Source organism: Oryzias melastigma, linkage group LG15, assembly GCF_002922805.2.
Source record: "Oryzias melastigma strain HK-1 linkage group LG15, ASM292280v2, whole genome shotgun sequence".
In the NCBI taxonomy this organism is placed as follows: Eukaryota; Metazoa; Chordata; class Actinopteri; order Beloniformes; family Adrianichthyidae; genus Oryzias; species Oryzias melastigma.
Genome location: NC_050526.1, coordinates 4821080 through 4840086, shown reverse-complemented (window position 1 = coordinate 4840086; position 19007 = coordinate 4821080). Strand labels below are relative to the sequence as shown.

The window sequence follows — 19007 nt, the reverse complement described above, 5'->3', positions numbered from 1 at the left end:
ATATATATATATATAATTATAATATTTATATAAATAGTTTATATATATATAGTTATAATATTTACATAAATAGTTTATATATATATAATTATAATATTTATATAAATAGTTTATATATATACATAGTTATAATATTTATATGAATAGTTTATATATATATAAAGCTATATATAAATATCCATCTTCCGCTCATCCGGGACCAGGTCGCAGGGGCAGCAGTCTAAGCAAAGATGCCCAGACTTCCCTCTCCCCGGCCACTTCCTCCATCTTCTCTGGAGGGACCCCGAGGCGTTCCCAGGCCAGCCGAGAGACCTAGTCTCTCCAGCGTGTCCTGGGTCTTCCCCGGGGCCTCCGCCCAGTGGGACATGCCTGTAACACCTCTCCAGGGAGGCGCCCAGGAGGCATCCGGATCAGATATTAAAAAACATGTGACTTTATATATATATAAAGTCACATGTTTTTTATTCAACCGTTCAGTTTTATTTGTTTAAAATCTGTCCTTTCAAAAATTAGGGCATAAAAACACATATATAATAAAAACTTGTATCTTTCTCTGTAAAATATTTGGATGAATTGAAGTTACTTTTTTGTGTTGATTTTTTTTAATGCACTGATGTTTAAATGACAATGACTGCCATTTAACATTAAGAAAATGCTGATATTTGTACTTTCTTCTAAATTAATACTTATGGTATATATTTATGGTTTAAATAGTTATAATTTATTTACTTTAACGGCACCTCTATATGACCGAAGTCAAGCAAGACACCGTACAGTAAAACCTACAAACAATAAAACTTTTAAAAAGTTAAAACAATTTAAAAGGAAGACAGTAAAATATAAAATTACGACAATGTCAAGAGTTTTACGTTAAAAATTTGTTTTGAGATATTATTAAGATTTTATGCACAGTCAACCATGTTTTTAAGTATGTCTATAAGCTTCTTTTTCTTAGAACTTTAATTTTTTTGTAATTTAACTAAAAATATCATGAGTATCCTGATCAATGCAGCTTTGAACACAAGAACGATAAAATCTTTCGTATTTTCTGCTCAAGTTTTGTTACAATACTTTAGTTCACTGTTATGAATAACTGTATTTATAATACAAGCTTTTGGACAAATGCCTGTCGCGGATTATCAAGCCTATAAATTGCTAAAACACCAAAACAACCCAGCTTGATGAGAACTGTTTGATTTGGAAAAAAAAGCTTGAAAAAACTTTACTTCACAGAAACGCTCAAAACTGTTTAAACAGACTCGGGTAGATTTACAATCCAATCAACAGATCCGCGGTGGATCGTTGTGTGTTATTAGGCTGTGTTTTGGTGCAGCACTTTTTAATTTAGTGGCTGTCCTAATGATTTCACATGTCTGTTAATGTTTAATCAACCAAAGCGATGCATTTCCTTCAGTTACCATGTGAATGACAGATTCTGGTAGCAATAACACATAGAGGTTGTCTCAGACAGCTCAAAAAAAAGTAATTACTAGTTATAATAACTAGAATTAAGCCTTTAAGCCATCTTTCGAAGACAAGTTAACAGGCATCAAGTGAACTCAAAGTCATAAAGAGATAATTAAGGGGAAAAATGACTTGAAAAGGGTTTAGGGGTTTATTTTAAAATGACAATTGGGTACAAAGAATGTGTTTGTCTCTCTGAGTTCTATCAAAAACAAATAATCTACTTGATCCTGACACTTGAATTGTTCAAATATGTGCAAGTTTATGACTCTACTAAGCAATCAAATTATTTAAGTGAAGGATAAATCTAAAAAGCAACACATGTAGAAGTGGAAAAAGAGCTTTGAAACACAAAAGTTACACTTTCAGGTCGCTCCCAAACAAAAGTGAAGCAGAAACTAATCCACAATTGAGGACAGCAGGCTTAAGATGACTAAAATTACAGCTGCACTTGTGTTTGTCTTGTTGAGTTTATTGATTTATGACTCAGAGTACATCTGCATGTACTGAGACCCACCAAGGAAATATCACAGGCGTCAATCATTCGGATTAATCCGGCTCTAGTCTGCAGACATCTGGCCGTACATATGACCAAGATTCAGAGATTACACTCACCAGAAACATTATTGTCACATTAATGCAAACCTGAGGGCAGAAAGAATCCATGTCATCGGTTTTCCACCAAAGACGAGGAAATGTATCTCAGTAATTACAGTAAATGTCATTTGCGAGTCAGATTATTCAACATTTATAGCAGTTTGTCTCCTTTCTCTTTTTTTATGAAATAAAAAAATCACTGTGAACGTTTCTGTTCTCTTTGAAGCTTCATCATCGATCTCCGTATCAGAAATTCTCTTCACTTTCATGCGAATCATTTTCCTGTAGAGACATGCGCACCGCTCCGTCTTTGCTCAATAATCCATATTCACGCTATTCATCGATAAGCCACTAGTGTATGCGTTTTTAGCGTATTTTGAGTTTTTAGCCAAAATATTAAGAACCTGTGTCAGTTTTTTGGTCAGTTTATGCAGAGCGGCAGAAGTTTATCAAAAAATTCGCCTCTAAGTTGTGGGCGGGACTGTTGCCGCAGACTAATTCCACCCACACTTCCCATAATCCATCTGTTTACACACTCCCCCTCTACCTTACAGCCCCTCACAACCCCAACCTAACATTAAAACATCCAGACGTACGGTTTTGATCCAGATTCCAGCTCGGACGAGGAAGATAAAGACTATCTATCTGTCTGCAAGCGGATGCATCGGAATGGAGCAGGGGAAGGGAGCTTCTGGCTTGCCGTAGTGGCCTCTACATCACACCTACAAGCTTTTCTGCTTTTTGTCTGCTCCTGATTTGAATAATAATACTCAGAAATGCTATTTTGAAACTTAATTTCATTTATTTATGTCTTCCATTATTAATTGGAGTGTTTAAAAGCTACTAAACAAAAGTGTCCAGTGATGACCCGTCCTGGGTCTATTCTGGCTTCTGGACTGGGATAAAATACGAACCTACGCAGACGGGGATGACATCATCCTCTTAGCACAAGTCAATGAAGAAAGAACTGCCTTGTTGATGTGTGACGGCAGAGAACCTGCAGGACAGCTACACCAGAAACAAAATGTTCCATGTTCATCCTTTCCACATTAGACCTGAACTGTGGCACGCAATACTAAAACACAATTATGCTTATGCCCACTATGACCTTATGGTGTAAAATTCACTGCTGATTTATGCCGTTAACCCGAGCTAAATCCAGACCTTCTGCTCTTTTTTTCACTGACGGAATGGAAAGATCACGAAGATTAAAGAGGAACGTCTGGAGTTAACAAACCAACATTCATTTCATTTGAAAAAAACTCTTTTGATCCAGGAGATGTGGCAATTATTCTCTAAAAGGTTGGTATATTTAATTTAGAGTGTTTGTATCAACTGAGATCCAAAGCTTGAAGCACACTTTGTTCATTTAAATCCACTTTTGGGAGGGCGGTTACTTCTGAAACGGCACGCTACGACTTCTGCTGGACTGTAAAAGAATTTCAAAAGAAGAGATGGTATCAGTGGGTTTGATGAGGGAAAAGTGATTGATTTTTGTAGGAACTCAGAAGGAGATAAATTGAAAAATAAAAATGGTTTTTGATGAAAGACCTTTTTTTTCCTTATTTTCCCATCTTTCTACTTCAGTTAAGATACTAATGTTGCAGCTGATCACCTATAAGGCAACCAAGACTATTGGAGAAATCAATTTAAATGACAAATTTTTCAACAAATCATTTTTTTAAACAATAGAGTTCAGGAAAATGAAAGTGTATTATTTAAATTTTGACTGTAAAAAGGCTCCAAGGTTATTTATTTTTAAAGTATGAAGTGCTTGATTTCTGCTTTTTTTGTTTTAACCTTTTTTTTTCTAACCAATTTCTAAAGTCCTAATTTTAGGAAGAATATAATCCTTTCTAGTTGGACTTTAGGATTATGCATTTAATGCACATAAAATAATAAAACCAACTCATAAGGATATTTAAGAAACGGCTATAGAGAAGGGATTTACTCAAACACTTTAAGATGTTTTATAAGGATGTTTGTAAAGTTTTCATGACTCCTGGGGCAGATTGAAAGAGGCTTAGTGTGTACATGGATGGGATTATCCAAACCAAATTAGCTTTAATATTTAAATGACTCTAATGCTACTAGTCACCATGAGGTTAAAATCAATGTCTGGACATTTTAATTAGTGTAACAAAAGCAGATTTTGGATTAATTCACACACTGGCCACTTTATTAAGCACTGATGTTCGTTAACACAAATTTTTAATCAGCCAATCATATGGCAGCATTTTATAGCATTTAGGACAAGTTCAAACTGATCATCAGAACGGAGAAGAAAGGTGATTTTGAACGTGATCTGGATGATGGCGTCTAACGCTAGGTTCACACTGGACAGGGAAGCGGTGTGCACACAGCGTCCGCTTTCTCCTACAATTCACTCCATGTTTTTGCCGTCATGGGTAAATTAATAACCTAAAAATATTACCCCATGTTTCTGCTGAGAAGAATTGCTCTATGCCTCTCTCTTGTTGTTTTTTTTATGCCCAAAACCTAGCCCTGCCCCTCGTTCTGGAGTCGGCCCTCTACGCTGATCTGTGTGTGTTGTCAATCGCATTTGTCAATCGCTGTGTTTTATGGTAGAAATTGGTTATATTTTGAAAATAAACTGGATTTTCTCGTGTGTCTCCAGCTCTCCTCAACTAACGAGGAGAGTTGAACATGGCACCGAAGAAACCTTTTGAAGCTGATTTGGTAGAGTTCAAAACAGCGTTAGCCGACTATTAATATTTGATATTAAGTCCTGAACCGGATACTGATAATTTATGTAATTTATGGTATGGTCGAGTCGGGGTGGGATTATATAAGTTTGCTTCCTTCCACTCCATTTCAAGTGATCTACTCGCGATTTATTATGTGATGTTATTTTATGTATTATTGCCTGAAATAAACCATTTCATTCATTCAAACTGCTGATCTACTGAGATTTTCATTAACAACTATATCTAGGGTCAGAAAAAGAGAACATTTTGAGACATGCTATTTTCTTTCTATATTTTTGCTTTTGTTCGTGCCAAAAATATTTAAAATGATTCACATTTATTAAAAACAAAGAAGGTCATGAACGCAAATCCAAATTTCTGAAAGGCTAAAGTAAGACTCTACGGCTCCTACTAGGTTTTGATCAGTAGTTCTTCTACTGTTAAAGGTTGCCGACCCCTGACTTAGATCATCTGATTTTGAATAATAAGGCCACATTACACACATGGGAAAATTAAAATAGGACAGTTTTATCTTTTTATCCCCTTCCAACTAAAATAAAACACTAGGATTCAGAAAATTGACAAGTTATTTTTATTCTTTAAGTAAATGAACTGTGATCCTCAAAGCGAAACAAACACACTCCAAAAACCAAGCGTCGGTGCAGTGTTAGTAGCACAAATGTAACGTGATTCGCTGATTTCCTGATTTCAAAGACAACAAACGTTGAAGCTTCAGTATAAGTCAAATTTACACGGACTTTTGACATTTGAGATTGCCCTTCATCCCAGTTGATCCTCGTATTGCTTACGGAAACAGTCTCCCACAGGAAAGAATTCCCAGCAACGCTCCTGGTACATCTTCCACACATACGATTCCTGCCAAAGTCAACAGGCTGGATTGATCTCAAAGTCACATCAGATGTAAACACAGTCACTGATAATAAAATGATGGGATCTGTAATGTAGGGTTAACTGAAATATTCATTTTTATTATTTACTGTGTGTAATACTTTGGCTATATCTTTAATCAGATTTTGAAAAAATATATAATATATTGAGGAATAAATCCCAATACTCAGTTCAATTTAGGAATATCACCAAAGTCATCACTTATAATTTCACCAAAAACACATTTTTTTCATTGGAGTCTATGAGTGTACAAAGTGTACAAATGTGTACAAAGTCTATGAGATATAAAAATGAACATTTGCCTAAGAAAATGTGATGCAAAATTTCACATTTTCCTTGTAAAACAAGTATTACAAACAGCAGGAAAAAATAAGACATTAATGAAAATATGTGTGAAATGGAAACCTGAACTCTGACATCTAAATGTACACATTTAATGTTTTAGTTATTTAAGCCTAAGAAAAGCCTGTAATGATAAAGTGGTGTTAGGTATGCAGTACTATCATTACATGTGTGGCTGGAGTGACATGGCTTCAGAGAGGCCATGGGAATGCAAATTGTACCCACTTGAAAAAGTTAGGCTGCAGCTCTGTCATTATCGTGGTAAATGCTAGAACTGATAGGTCACTGGAACATTGAGGTGGGGGAGTCGTAAATGAATTTATTTAGGGATGTGATATTTCAGAGAGTAAAATTTGTTTTCTAAGTGCCTTCTCGAGCCGCAGTTGATTGGACCATGAGCTATTAGGGAATAATGAGGTCATACCTGCCCAGTGTGCTCGGTTTCATCCTTGTTAATGAGATACATTAGAAAAAACCTGCAAAGACACAGAAGACAGAATATTCACCACCATTATTAATATGGCAAGTACTGAGCATTTTTGGGCTAATTCTCAGTTAAGCTAACATTTTAGCAATGTGTTAGCTTTTTTGGCTATTTTGGCAACTACTGAGCATTTTTGGGCTAATTTTGTGTTAAGCTAACATATTAGCAACGTGTTAGCTTTTTTGGCTAATATGGCAACTACTGAGGATTTTTGGACTAATTTTGAGTTAAGCTAACATCTTAGCAATGTGTTAGCTTTTTTTGGCTAATATGGCAACTACTGAGCATTTTTGGGCTAATTTCGAGTTAAGCTATCGGATTAGCAACATTTTAGCTTTTATAGCTAATTTGGCATCTACTGAGTATTTTGGGGCTAATTTTGAGTTAAGCTAACAAATTAGCAACGTGTTAGCTTTTATAGCTAATTTGGCATCTACTGAGTATTTTGGGGCTAATTTTGAGTTAAGCTAACATATTACCTATTGTTAGCTTTTTTGGCTAATTTGGCATCTACTGAGGTTTTTTGGGGTAATTACGAGTTAAGCTATCGGATTAGCAGCGTTTTAGCTTTTTTGGCTAATATCGCAACTACTGAGGTTTTTTGGGCTAATTTCGAGTTAAGCTATCGGATTAGCAACGTGTTAGCTTTTTTGGCTAATATGGCAACTACTGAGGATTTTTGGGCTAATTTTGAGTTAAGCTAACATCTTAGCAATGTGTTAGCTTTTTTGGCTAATATGGCAACTACTGAGGATTTTTGGGCTAATTTTGAGTTAAGCTAAGCTAACATATTAGAAACGTGTTCGCTTTTTTGGCTAATTTGGCAACTATTGAGAATTTCTGGGCTAATTTTGAGTTAAGCTAACATATTAGCAATGTGTTAGCTTTTTTTGGCTAATTTGGCAACTACTAACGTCTTTTGGCTATTTTTGTGTTAAGCTAACATATGAGCAACGTGCTAGCTTTTTTGGCTAAGTTGGCAACTACTGATGTTTTTTGGGCTAATTTTGAGATAAACTATCGATTTAGCAATGTGTTAGCTTTTTTGGCTAGTATGGCTCCATCCATCCATCCATCCATCTTCTTGACCGCTTCTTCCCTTTCGGGGTCGCGGGGGTGCCGGAGCCTATCCCGGCTACTGAAGGGCGAAGGCGGGGTACACCCTGGACAGGTCGCCAGTCCGCCGCAGGGCCTCAATCACACACCCATTCACACCTAGGGGCAATTTAGAGTCACCAATGAACCTATGAAGCATGTTTTTGGACGGTGGGAGGAAGCCGGAGTCCCCGGTGAAAACCCACGCATGCACGGGGAGAACATGCAAACTCCACACAGAAAGGTCCCAGCCGGGATTCGAACCGGGGCCTTCTCGCTGTGAGGCGAGAGCGCTAACCACTTGCGCCACCGTGCAGCCCGCTAGTATGGCTAGTATGGGGAATTTTGGGCTAATTTTGAGTTAAGCTAACAAATTAGCAACGTGTTAGCTTTTATAGCTAATTTGGCATCTACTGAGGATTTTGGGGCTAATTTTGAGTTAAGCTAACATATTACCAGTTGTAAGCTTTTTTGGCTAATTTGGCAACTACTGAGGATGTTGGTGCTAATTTTGAGTTAAGCTAACATTTTAGCAATCTAAAAACATTTTTAGGTATTTTAGGATCTATTGTGGTTTTGGGTTATTTCCTAGTTCATTCTTTTTACGCATTTTTACATTGCTTGCAATATTTTCAACTTTTCAAGATATTCTTCAAATTATTTGTTCACATTCTGCGATTTGTGCAACTTTAAGTCTTTCAGCAACTTTAGCATTATGCAAACAGCTTTAGCCTTCTCAGCAACTCTCATTAGCAATTACAGTACATTTCTTCAGCAATTACAGCAAATAGCTTTAGCATCTTGAGCAACAACATTCAGCAAAAAAGCATTCAAACTAGCATTATCGCAAGTAATGCAACTTTTCTAGTTATTACTATTATTAAAATTGTTGACATGTATATTTAAAAAACATTGCAAGAATACTGAAACACAAACATGGGTTCGCTTCTCATGGGTTATGCAATGAATTTAAGTGTTAGTATTTTTAAAACACAAGTATTGAAGCCAGTTTGAACTCCAACAGCAACATATTTTTTTGCGTAGTCTTCTATAGAACACATAGATCTCACATGTTGACCCATACATTCACATGAGCACAATACATAGGACTGAAAGTGAAACAAGTCTGATGCTACATTCACATCCGACATGCGTTCAAGAGCGTGGTACTTAGTATTTAAAAGTAGATAGTAGTTACACAGAGACTACCTCTTAAGTACAATGGAACTGGACTGTAAAAGAAAATCGGCCCTATTTCCACTCTACTACATGGTACTTGCAGTAATAGATGCTGGGTATGTTCAGATGAGTATTACTTGGTATAAATCCAGAAAGCACATCATAAATACACAGTAGGTATGATATAAAAACCCAGTAGGTGCCACATGAGGATGAACCAAAATAGTTTCATGTAAATACTTAGCAAGTACCATTTAAGTGCCCAGTAGGACCAATAAAAGTACCATGTAAATACTCTGTAAGTACAACGTGGGCACAACAAAGTACCATGTGAATACTGAATACATGTAAGTACTGTACTGTAAAATAAAGCATTATCAAAAAGAAAAGAAAGTTAATAAAAAACTGAGTTGATGTCATGAATTTGACACTTTAATGTGTTTTATAGATAATAAGAATGTGTTATCCTAAAAATTACTTCATTTAAGTCTGGTTCTTATGTGAATGTTTTTAATACCTCAAACTACTTTACTTTTCCAATCTGATGACAAGATAAAAAAAATGTAGCCACAAAATAAGTACAGAAAAATCACATTTGTGGTCATAAAACAGTTAAATTAAACAAACAAAATAACACAAATGTTATTTATTAAAAACAAAACTGCAATTTTTGACAGTTCTGGTTAATTTAATTATAAGTATGAAGAATTTAGTTCGTTTTTACATTTAGAAAAGTGAAACATATCAAAGGTGAGTCAACTCACAGATAGTTGGCCAAGTTGTGCTCCTGCAGAGTGTGAGTCTCGAATCCATGAGGGACGGCATCAAAATATTCATTTCCTATTCCACATATGAAGCACTTTGTCTGCAAAGACAGATTTTATTAGGAATAATAATTTGTTCAACAGATACAAAAGAATAAAACAGGAAGAATCCCAGCAGACCTATAAACATGATGTTCTGCTGCTTGAATATCTGAGGTTTTTTTCCTGATGCCTTTTTTTCCTTTTTTTTTCTCAGCTGTTGCAATTTCTCGGGTTATTTAACAATCTAAATAGCTTTGCCCATGTCTCTGTGACGATAAATGAACAGGAAACAAGCAGCGATAAAATGTTTGTTTGGATTTGAATGTAATCCGTGTTTTAGGTCATTTGTACTTAGACCGGTAAATTATGGGAGCATGAAAGTAGCGTCTGAATCTCATTTATCATCGTACAGTACAGTGGAATAAAAGGCTGGCAGTATTTAAAATATGGACAGAATAATAAACACAACTTATGGGACCATGTCACTTTTAGGATTCACATTGTGAACATGTGTGTATAATATTTATTTTTGTGAGGGGAAAAAAGGATCTAATCAGATATTACATTAAAATAATATGTAGCTCTTTTAACACGCGACAGTCTCTGACTGTTTCTGTTCTCTTGGGCTTCCTGCAGTCTGTGAAGCGTTTTGCTTAAGCTTGAATTCCTTTGCATTTGTTTTCCAGTCCACTGAGTCACTGTGGAGCTCCTTTTTTTTTCTTTTGTTATTGTTTTTTCTGTGAATGCAGGATTTTATATCCCGGCTGCCTGTTTTAAGACTTCCTCTAACAGCTATACTAGATATTCTTTCTTTTTTTGTCTTTAAGGCTGTTTCCAAGCACTGCCTGTCGATTATTTGTCTGCCTTTGCCAGCACCTTTGGGCGTGATGGGTAATTACTACTAAAAACTGCAGCGGTTCCTGAGTACCGCCTCTGTCTTTTATCTTAGAAAAAGGCAGAATATTTTACTTGGAAAGGTTGTTCCTATTTGCTTTTTGCTGAAAGGCTTAAGAAGAACAAAACTTCACTGAATATCTGGATTCATACCAGCTTTCAGGAGGATTTGTGCATCTTTTTATGGCAAATATGTAAAGGAGTATAAAACATGAATTAATGATTGATGATCAACTACATTTTAAACATCAACTATTTATGAAACCATATTGTTTAAGTTGTTTTTTGCCGTAGTTTGTCCAGGAGGTGCGACTTATACTCAGTAAACACAAATAGGCTCATATTTGTTTGTTATTTTCAGGTTGCCTTATAGTGGTTGTTCCACTAACAGCTAGAGGGCGCTGTAGGTGTGTATCAGTATTTCTACAGCAACTAAGAAGAAGAAGAAGTGTCTAAAACAAACATAGGCTATTCCCATCCTAATATCTAACTACTAAAAAACTATATAGTGGAGGACTATAAAGTGAACTGGATTTTAAAGGTAATTCGGACACGATGCTCACTACTTTTCTTTCGTTTTTCGTTTATGACATCACTGATTTCACGAGGTGAAAATCAAATAAAAACGAACGTTTCATGATGTTTATTTATGACTCCACTGTGTTCTGATGGTGAGAATGTGGACGGTTTATTCAAATATTACATTTAAACACTTTTTTTTTGTTCAAAATTGTTCAGCAGCAATGCATTGTGGTCTAGATTTGCTAATCTAGTGACCATCGATGGACTCTAGTTTTTTATAAAGACTTCTGGAAATTTTCAGAGGTCCTCCATTTTTGTAGATTCATCCAAACAAAATGGCGAACGCACTATTAAGTGCACTATGTAATGAGTAAGGAAGTAATTCAGAAATAGTCACGGAGAATCTGATTGTTCTCCTTGCAAACTTTATATTTTTCTCATTTGCATTGAGACAATATTATACTTGTTTTCAGTTTTTCCTTCCTTAAACAAAAGGCAAGACCTCAAGTTGTGAAACGGGGTTACACAGAGATGGAAGTACCGCTGAAAGCGGCATCATTCAGATGCTAGCTTTTGCTAAAGACAAATAAATAAATAAATAAATAAATAAATGAAAACATATAGAGGCGCACTTACAGAACCCTTCAAACTAAATAAACCTCAGTCAATGATTCCAAGCAGCAATAGGGCTAAAAAAAACTTGACAGTAGCTCCTCCCACATGTGACGGGAGCGTCTAGTTCAGAGGTCGGTAACCTTTAGAGCTAAAAGAGCCATTTGGACCATTTTCTTAGTAACCAAAAAGAACCAAAAAGTCTCACCTCAATGTTTAGAAAATACATTTTATTTATGTTTTTGTGGCCTTTAAGTCATTTATTTACAAAATTAAACTTTTAAATATTACATTAATTTAATAAGTTATTTTATGTTTCTAAATGTAATCATTTTAACTTAATTTACTTTTAACACATGTAAGTTCCTTTCAAAATAAAATACACCATGTGTAAAGCCCCTAAAGAAAGACAAACATAGCATTTTCTATAATATTTCGTTGAGCTTTTCTCCTTTTTTTCATTTGAATTTTGCTAAAATTTCAATGTTAAAAAAAATCTGAACATAATACAAATTTAGTATGAAGAAACAACAACAAAAAAATCACAGATTTAAATATTTTACCATCATTTTTCAGTTGTCAGACTTTCTAAAAATCTAAATATAAAAGACTTAACTTAATTAATTAAAATAAAAAAATGTTAACTCACTTTTTATTTTAAACTTTGTGCATTTTTTTAAAGCAAAACAGGGTTAAAAGAGTGACAAATGGGTTAAACTACCGGATTAGCAACGTGTTAGCTTTGTTGGCTAAAATGGCAACTACCAAGGTTTTTCGGGCTATTTTTGAGTCAAGGTATCATATTACTAACAAGTTAGCTTTTTTGGCTAATTTGGCAACTACTGAGGATTTTTGGGCTATTTTTGAGTTAGGCTAACATATTAATAACGTGATAGCTTTTTTGGCTAATTTGGCAACTCCTGAAGATTTTTGGCCTAATTTTGAGTTAAGCTAACATTTTAGCAATCTAAACACATTTTTTAGCTATTTTAGGATCTATTGACGTTTTCGGTTATTTCCATTTTTTTAAAGCAACACAGGGTTAAAAGAGTGACAAATGGTTCCAGAGCTTTTGGTTGCATCCCCTGGTCTAGTTTATGCACACATTTTTGGACAAGCATAGGGCAATACATTTTATGTAAATATAAATTACCTTCTGCGACTCAAACTAGATATATATTTTTTTCTCTTTTATTATAAATTTTTCAGTTCTTGCGACTTATACTCCGGAAAGCAAGATAATAATGGAACGGTGCCCTACTATTTTAAATATACCAAATTATTTTTAATTCATCCAAGAGCTACTATGACACATGTTTTTTTATGTGTAAATGTGTAAAAAGTAAGTCATTTGAAGTTCGTTATTGAGTAAATGTTATGTTTATCTGTGTATAAAGGTCAGTGCTTTCACCAGAACATAATCGGATGTCAGATCTTACCTCCATATCCTCCTTCACCTGTTCCTGTTGGTCTCGGAGCTCTCCAAAGGCATCAATTATTAAGCCTGCAGGAGTAAGCGGATGAGTTCACTTCTCTTGGCAGGCTTTTACATTTGAGGATTCAGAGAATTGAAGAGGTACGCAGCTTGTGTTTCGGTACAAACATGATGTACACGGGAATGTCTTCCCACTAAACAGTGTAAGGAATTCGCTGTGACTCACCCTGGATGATGGCCAGGAGGATGACAATCACAAAGAAGAAAAAAGTGATGTCAAAGATGATTCGTTCCACCTCGAACTCATCTCCAGCAGGATCCTCGATTTCATCGCCGATGCCCCCCCCTGCACGGACTCCCACATACATGTGGAACATGTAGCACTAGGAGAGTAAAAAATATATATTTAAGGGGGATATGCTTTTAATTTGAGCAGGAGGGTTTATTTTTTGCTCAAAACTTTACCACCAAAAAGTTTGAAAAGCGGGGGAAGAGTGGAAGTTTTTTTTTTTTTTTTTATTCCAACACTGTAGTATTGTCTAGTACTGACACTGTATGATGAGTATTCAAGCTGGAGAAACAGCCAGGGTATAAGTAATGAATTTTGATGATTTCTGTGTTTGGAAGCTTTTTTATTTTATTTCCACATCTCTTCACCGAGATATTCTTCCCCACCGATGACTTGTTTAAGCCCTCAACAATCTTCAACACGTCGGCTTCGTCTCTGATGGAGGCATCATCTGTCTCGGCAGCATCACTCAGATGTGTTTGACCCCTTTCATAGTGCGTCCACTCCACCTCTGGTTCACCTCTGAGACTGGCGCATCAGCGGCGAAATGAAATATTAGGCTGCTGCAGAACAGGCTGCTCTAAAGGCCAGAAGCTACGTTCACACCGGTGTTCACACTGGACAAGCAGGAAGGGGCTTCTTCTTCTCTTCCTTTTGCTACTATTTACTAAGGGTAAAAACAAATTGATTTAGTGATATTTCCTTTTTTTAATTTACTTTAAAATGCTGACAAGACTATATTTAATTAATTATTCATAATTATTCAGCATCTTAGTTTTGATTTTTACATTGTTACGTCCCCAATTGGCAAATCTGGCTCAGGTCTGGGGGAATAAATATGAAAGGGGACAACAACATAAAAACTGGACATCAATCAGGAAACGAACACTATTATTGAATAAAGGAGATGATGTGTCCTGAAATTAAATTAAAAAAATTAAGTAATTAGTATGCTGGTCCAAGAAAAAAAAAACAAAATAAAGGAATTGGAACCATCAGGGACACTGATGAGCCACCATGTTGACCGTCAGCAGCTCCCTGCTAAAGGCTGCCTAACTCAAATCTACCTAAAGAAAACAAATAAACAAAGCCAGCAAATCAAGACTACCGAGTTCCAAACTAAAATAACAAAACCCAGCAGTGTAAGACTAAAAAAGAACAAAACATACTAAAACAACTCGCAGTAAAACCCTTGGTGAGACCTCCTCTGTCTTAACTACCTGACAGATGCTAACTAAGATCATTCGCTCCACCTGCCAGGTGAGCAGAATTGTTGAAAAGGTGCAGCAGCAGATGTAACATACATTTAAACCCCTGACTGCTAGTTGGCAGCCTCTTTGAGCTGCTCTACAATGCAACCAAAACAACAACAAGATCTTGTGAGAACCAGCTTGTGTTGAATGTTCAGTGATATGTATCGTATTGTGAGATATGTATCGCCAAACTCTGACCAATACACACCCTACTAGAAGAGCTACATTCAGCAATGTTGGAAATAAACAGCCCTTTATCTTCTCAATCATACTTTTCAGATTCATTATGTTTATGTATTTTCTTATACTGAAAAATATTTGCAGGGTTTGATGATGTGATCATTAAATAAAGTGAAATTTTACCATTTTAATAATAAAAAAAGGTGTATTAATATTCAAGTCATACTCTTTAAAATAATAGTGTAATAGTGTTCTGGTACAGTCTTAGGACATATCCAGATATGTATCGTGAGACGTGTATCGTGAGACGTGTATCGTGATACATATCTCGATATGTATGAGACGTACCATATCACCAGACTCTTGCCTGAGATTTCTCATTTTTTCCCAAATTTTTCCCCAAATTGTTTAATTTTTTGAGAGTTTTTCCTCACAGAGAAGGAGGCTCTAAGGGCAGGTTTGCCAGATTACCTTAGTTTAGTTTAGCAACCAGCAATTGTTCATATTTTATGACTGACTTTATGTCTTTGTACTGAGATAATTGCATTGAGATACTGGGATCTATAAATAAAACTGAATTGAATTGAAAAAAATTACACACCCCTACAGTGTTTACTAACAAATGTCCGCCACCTACAGTTGGTGTGAAAGTCAAAGCAGCGCAAAAATTGTAAATCTTGTTTAGGCCTTTTCTTCATTCCAAAATATGAAAGACGTGATGTCATATAATTCCACAAGTTTCAAACAGTTGTCATTTCCTTGATGAAATGGTATCCAATTCATCCATACGTCACTAACAAATCAGAGTCTCTGATTGGTCAAAGTTTGATTTAACTTTCAATGTTTGTTCAATAGCCATTGACTACGGCTGTGTCCGATTCCCCCAATCACTATATAGTGCGTTTGTCATTTTCTAGTGTCTGAATCTACTAATTCCAAAATTGAGTGCACTGGAAAATTTCCCAGAAGTCTTTACGAAAAACTAGCGTACATCGATGGTCACTTGATTAGTGAATATAGACCACAATGCATTGCGGTCGAACAATTTCGACCAAAAAAAAAGTTTAAATTTAATATTTGAATAAAATATTCACATTTTCACCATCAGAACACAGTGGAGTCATAAATAAACGTCGTGAAACGTTCGTTTTTATTTGATTTTCACTTTGTCAAATCAGTGACGTCATATCCTGTTTTTAGAAAAACAAAAAAAAAGTAGTGACCATTGTGTCCGAATTACTTCTAAAATCCAGTTCACTATATAGTTTTAAGGGTTGGGGGAAATTCGGACAAAGCCTACGTGTTTTTTGTGTTTACTTAAAATTGTGCTCTATGTTTACATAGACTTTTTCATTGAAAGTGGAGAACGTAGCTTCAGAGGGAACACTACGAAAGGGGCTGGAGTGTTGTAGTAATAGCGAGAAGGGGGATTTTTATGACAGAAAAACATTCATTTGTTTCACCGTGTGACTGTGAATTTAATGTAATATCCCTCCTTAAATGGCAGGGTTTATTCAAATTCTATCCGCCTGCATTTGTGAGTGACAGAAGTACTCACATCCAAATACTGCACAATATTGGCTGTTAACTTTGTGAATGGACAAGCAAAAAAAACAGGCTTCAGGAAATGTTCTTTTTTTTTCATCCATGTGTCCATCATTTCATGGAAGCTATTAGAAAGAGGAAAAACAGGAAACAGTTTTCCCTTTAGAGTTCACTGTCAAAATAAAGCGCCTCCAATCTGAAGCTGAAAAAAAAGAGAGGCCTCCTTTTGGGAAAAAAACAAACACAGGAAGACATTATAGGAGGAAATGAGTAAAAGTGTGTCAGTATGCAAATTTGACTTACAGTAAGCATGTCATTACACTTCATATCTTGAGCGTCTATGTCATCGCTCTTGTTGTAAAACTTCCTGAAGAAGTTGAAGGCGACAACAGTGTAGAGATACACAACGACTGCCAACAGACCCACAGTCAGGACCAGCTGACAGAGAAACAAAAATTAAGACAAAACAGCAAAAGTGTAAAGAACACAGTTGTGAGGCGCGGACTCGCCTGTTTCCCGTTGTGTGTAACGGAAGAAAGGATGGTACGAAGCGTCTTGAAGCCCATTGCGATGTCCAGAAGGTGGGCAGCAAAAAAGAAGTTGTTGTAATGACCCAGAGATGACACCAGCATGTACCAGGTCAAGTATAAGAAGCACTATCAGGGAGCACAAAAAAAGAAACGAGTACTTGAGATGAGATACAGTCACAGGATATTAGTACTTCAATATTTGTTTCACAGTAAAACATGACGTAAAATGGATTTATTCCTAATTTCCACACTAATCCTACTTTATGAGTTGTCATAAATTGCAGAAAATGGTGCAATTATCCCAAAACAGAACAAACCAAACTCACACTGTCAGTGAAGACCACTCCTAGTTTCCAGATTTGGTACTTCACGTCAATAGATCTGTACCTGAAATAAAAGGAGGATTAGAACCTAGAAAATGAGGTCAAAATGTCCACTGCACAAACCCTTGAGCCGGCGTGTTTTCTTCAAAAAAGGAGTGAAATCTTCTCAGAATGTCCTGTTCCTCCTCAAGTACAAGATGATGTTCTAGGACCCTTTCTTGTCTGGACACTCATTAGGAAGCTCACATCTTCATACACAAACTCTTTATACAGGGGTGGAACATTTTTGTCTCAAATAATTCGAGGGGGTGACGACAAGGCCCACATGAAAAGATGAAACTGTAAATAAGCCCAAAGTGTTAATCTATATTAGACGGGAGTTCCATTCTCCTCTACGGAATAACACTCAACACAAAGGGCAGCATTGATTTCCTTATTTGGGTGCTGTTTTCATATCAATACCAGGCTGTCTGTATGCTAATGCGAGTGCAGCAAATTGTGCAGCAACTGCTAACGCTGAAAGCTGGCAACTGAACGGTAGTTTGTGACAAACGTTCACCGCCAAAACAGCATCAATTGCAATGAAAAACAAACATATTACACTAATATCATGTTTTATTGTTAATATTTGTTTGTCTAATTTTCCTATTTGTCAGTAATTCTTGTATTTTGCATTTAAAGCACATTAAGTGATTTTAGAATTTCTCACAAAGCAGCCCAGGCGCCGTCTCTTTTGAGCCTCGTCCTGTCTCTTCCATCAGAGCTGAAGTCTAAAGCCGCCTTGTCCAGACCTAAAAGTTCACTGATCTTCTCAGAGCCACAAAGGCCTCCGTACTTATCCATCACCTGACAGGACAAGAAGACAACGTCGTTTTCTCAGAACATCAAACAGCATAATTGATAAGAAGATGGTGCTAATGTACAACGAAAAATATCAATGTTTCAGGTTTGAGGTTAAATTTGAAAAATTGATCTAAAATAATCAGAAAACATATTTTCTGGTAAAGCTAAAGCTTTATTTCCCCCCTATGCCCTACATCTACGAGGGCTTATGTACAGTATCTCACAAAAGTGGGATTGATTTAAAAACTTTACACCGACTACTTTTCATTGAGTCAAAAATTCTGTTGTCCCATAAATAGATATAAATAAATATCTGCAGAAATATATGTGGTGTCCTCACTTTTGTGAGATACTGTATCTCAAATAATTCGATTTACTAGAGCCTGAATTGATTTGAATCCGATTTTATTCTATTTCTTCATTTAAATTGGATTCAAAATCAATTTTGGGTCAACACAGTTTAAAAATTTAGACACATTTGTTTAGAAATACATTAATAATTTACATATATTTTTTATTTTAATTACTTTTATTCAAGCATAGATTATGAAAAATACAGGAAAAAACACATAATTATTTCAAACTCATTACAGAAATAATGAAATGCGTTAATTAGTAAATAGAAAACAAACAAACAAGAACAAAACAGACTTATGTCACATTTGGTTTATTAATTTTTTTGTGATTGTTAACTAAAGTCAGTAGTTTGATTTATTGCTTGAAAAAGGGTGTGAAGAGGCAAACTTATATAATCCTTCCCCTACTTAATTACTTTTTTTTTACTGTTTTGCTTAATTATGTAATCCGGTTTTGATCCGATCAAATGCAAGTTGTTTTTTTGTATTTTTTTTTCTATAAAACTCCAATAGCAAAGTGAAGTCCTTGTTGATTCTGATACAGTTCAAAAGTTATTAGTGAAATTATAATGAGATTGTTAAAACCATACAGCCCTACATGGATTCTCAAACAGAGAAGCTCCAACAATGTTCTGCTTTCA

The 19007-nt window shown here is 35.7% G+C and overlaps 1 protein-coding gene across 1 annotated transcript in view; it reads right to left on the bottom strand.

Annotated features, from left to right (window-relative positions):
- Positions 1–5338: 5338 nt before the first annotated feature.
- The window catches only part of ryr2b (ryanodine receptor 2b (cardiac)), a gene marked incomplete in the record, with an annotated part of 81019 nt that continues 67350 nt past the window's right edge, over positions 5339–19007 (bottom strand). The window contains 9 exon segments of the mRNA XM_036215605.1: positions 5339–5645; positions 6445–6496; positions 9543–9643; positions 13052–13116; positions 13274–13430; positions 16618–16752; positions 16824–16970; positions 17171–17231; positions 17877–18013. Coding sequence (XP_036071498.1) covers positions 5550–5645; positions 6445–6496; positions 9543–9643; positions 13052–13116; positions 13274–13430; positions 16618–16752; positions 16824–16970; positions 17171–17231; positions 17877–18013 — 951 coding nt within the window.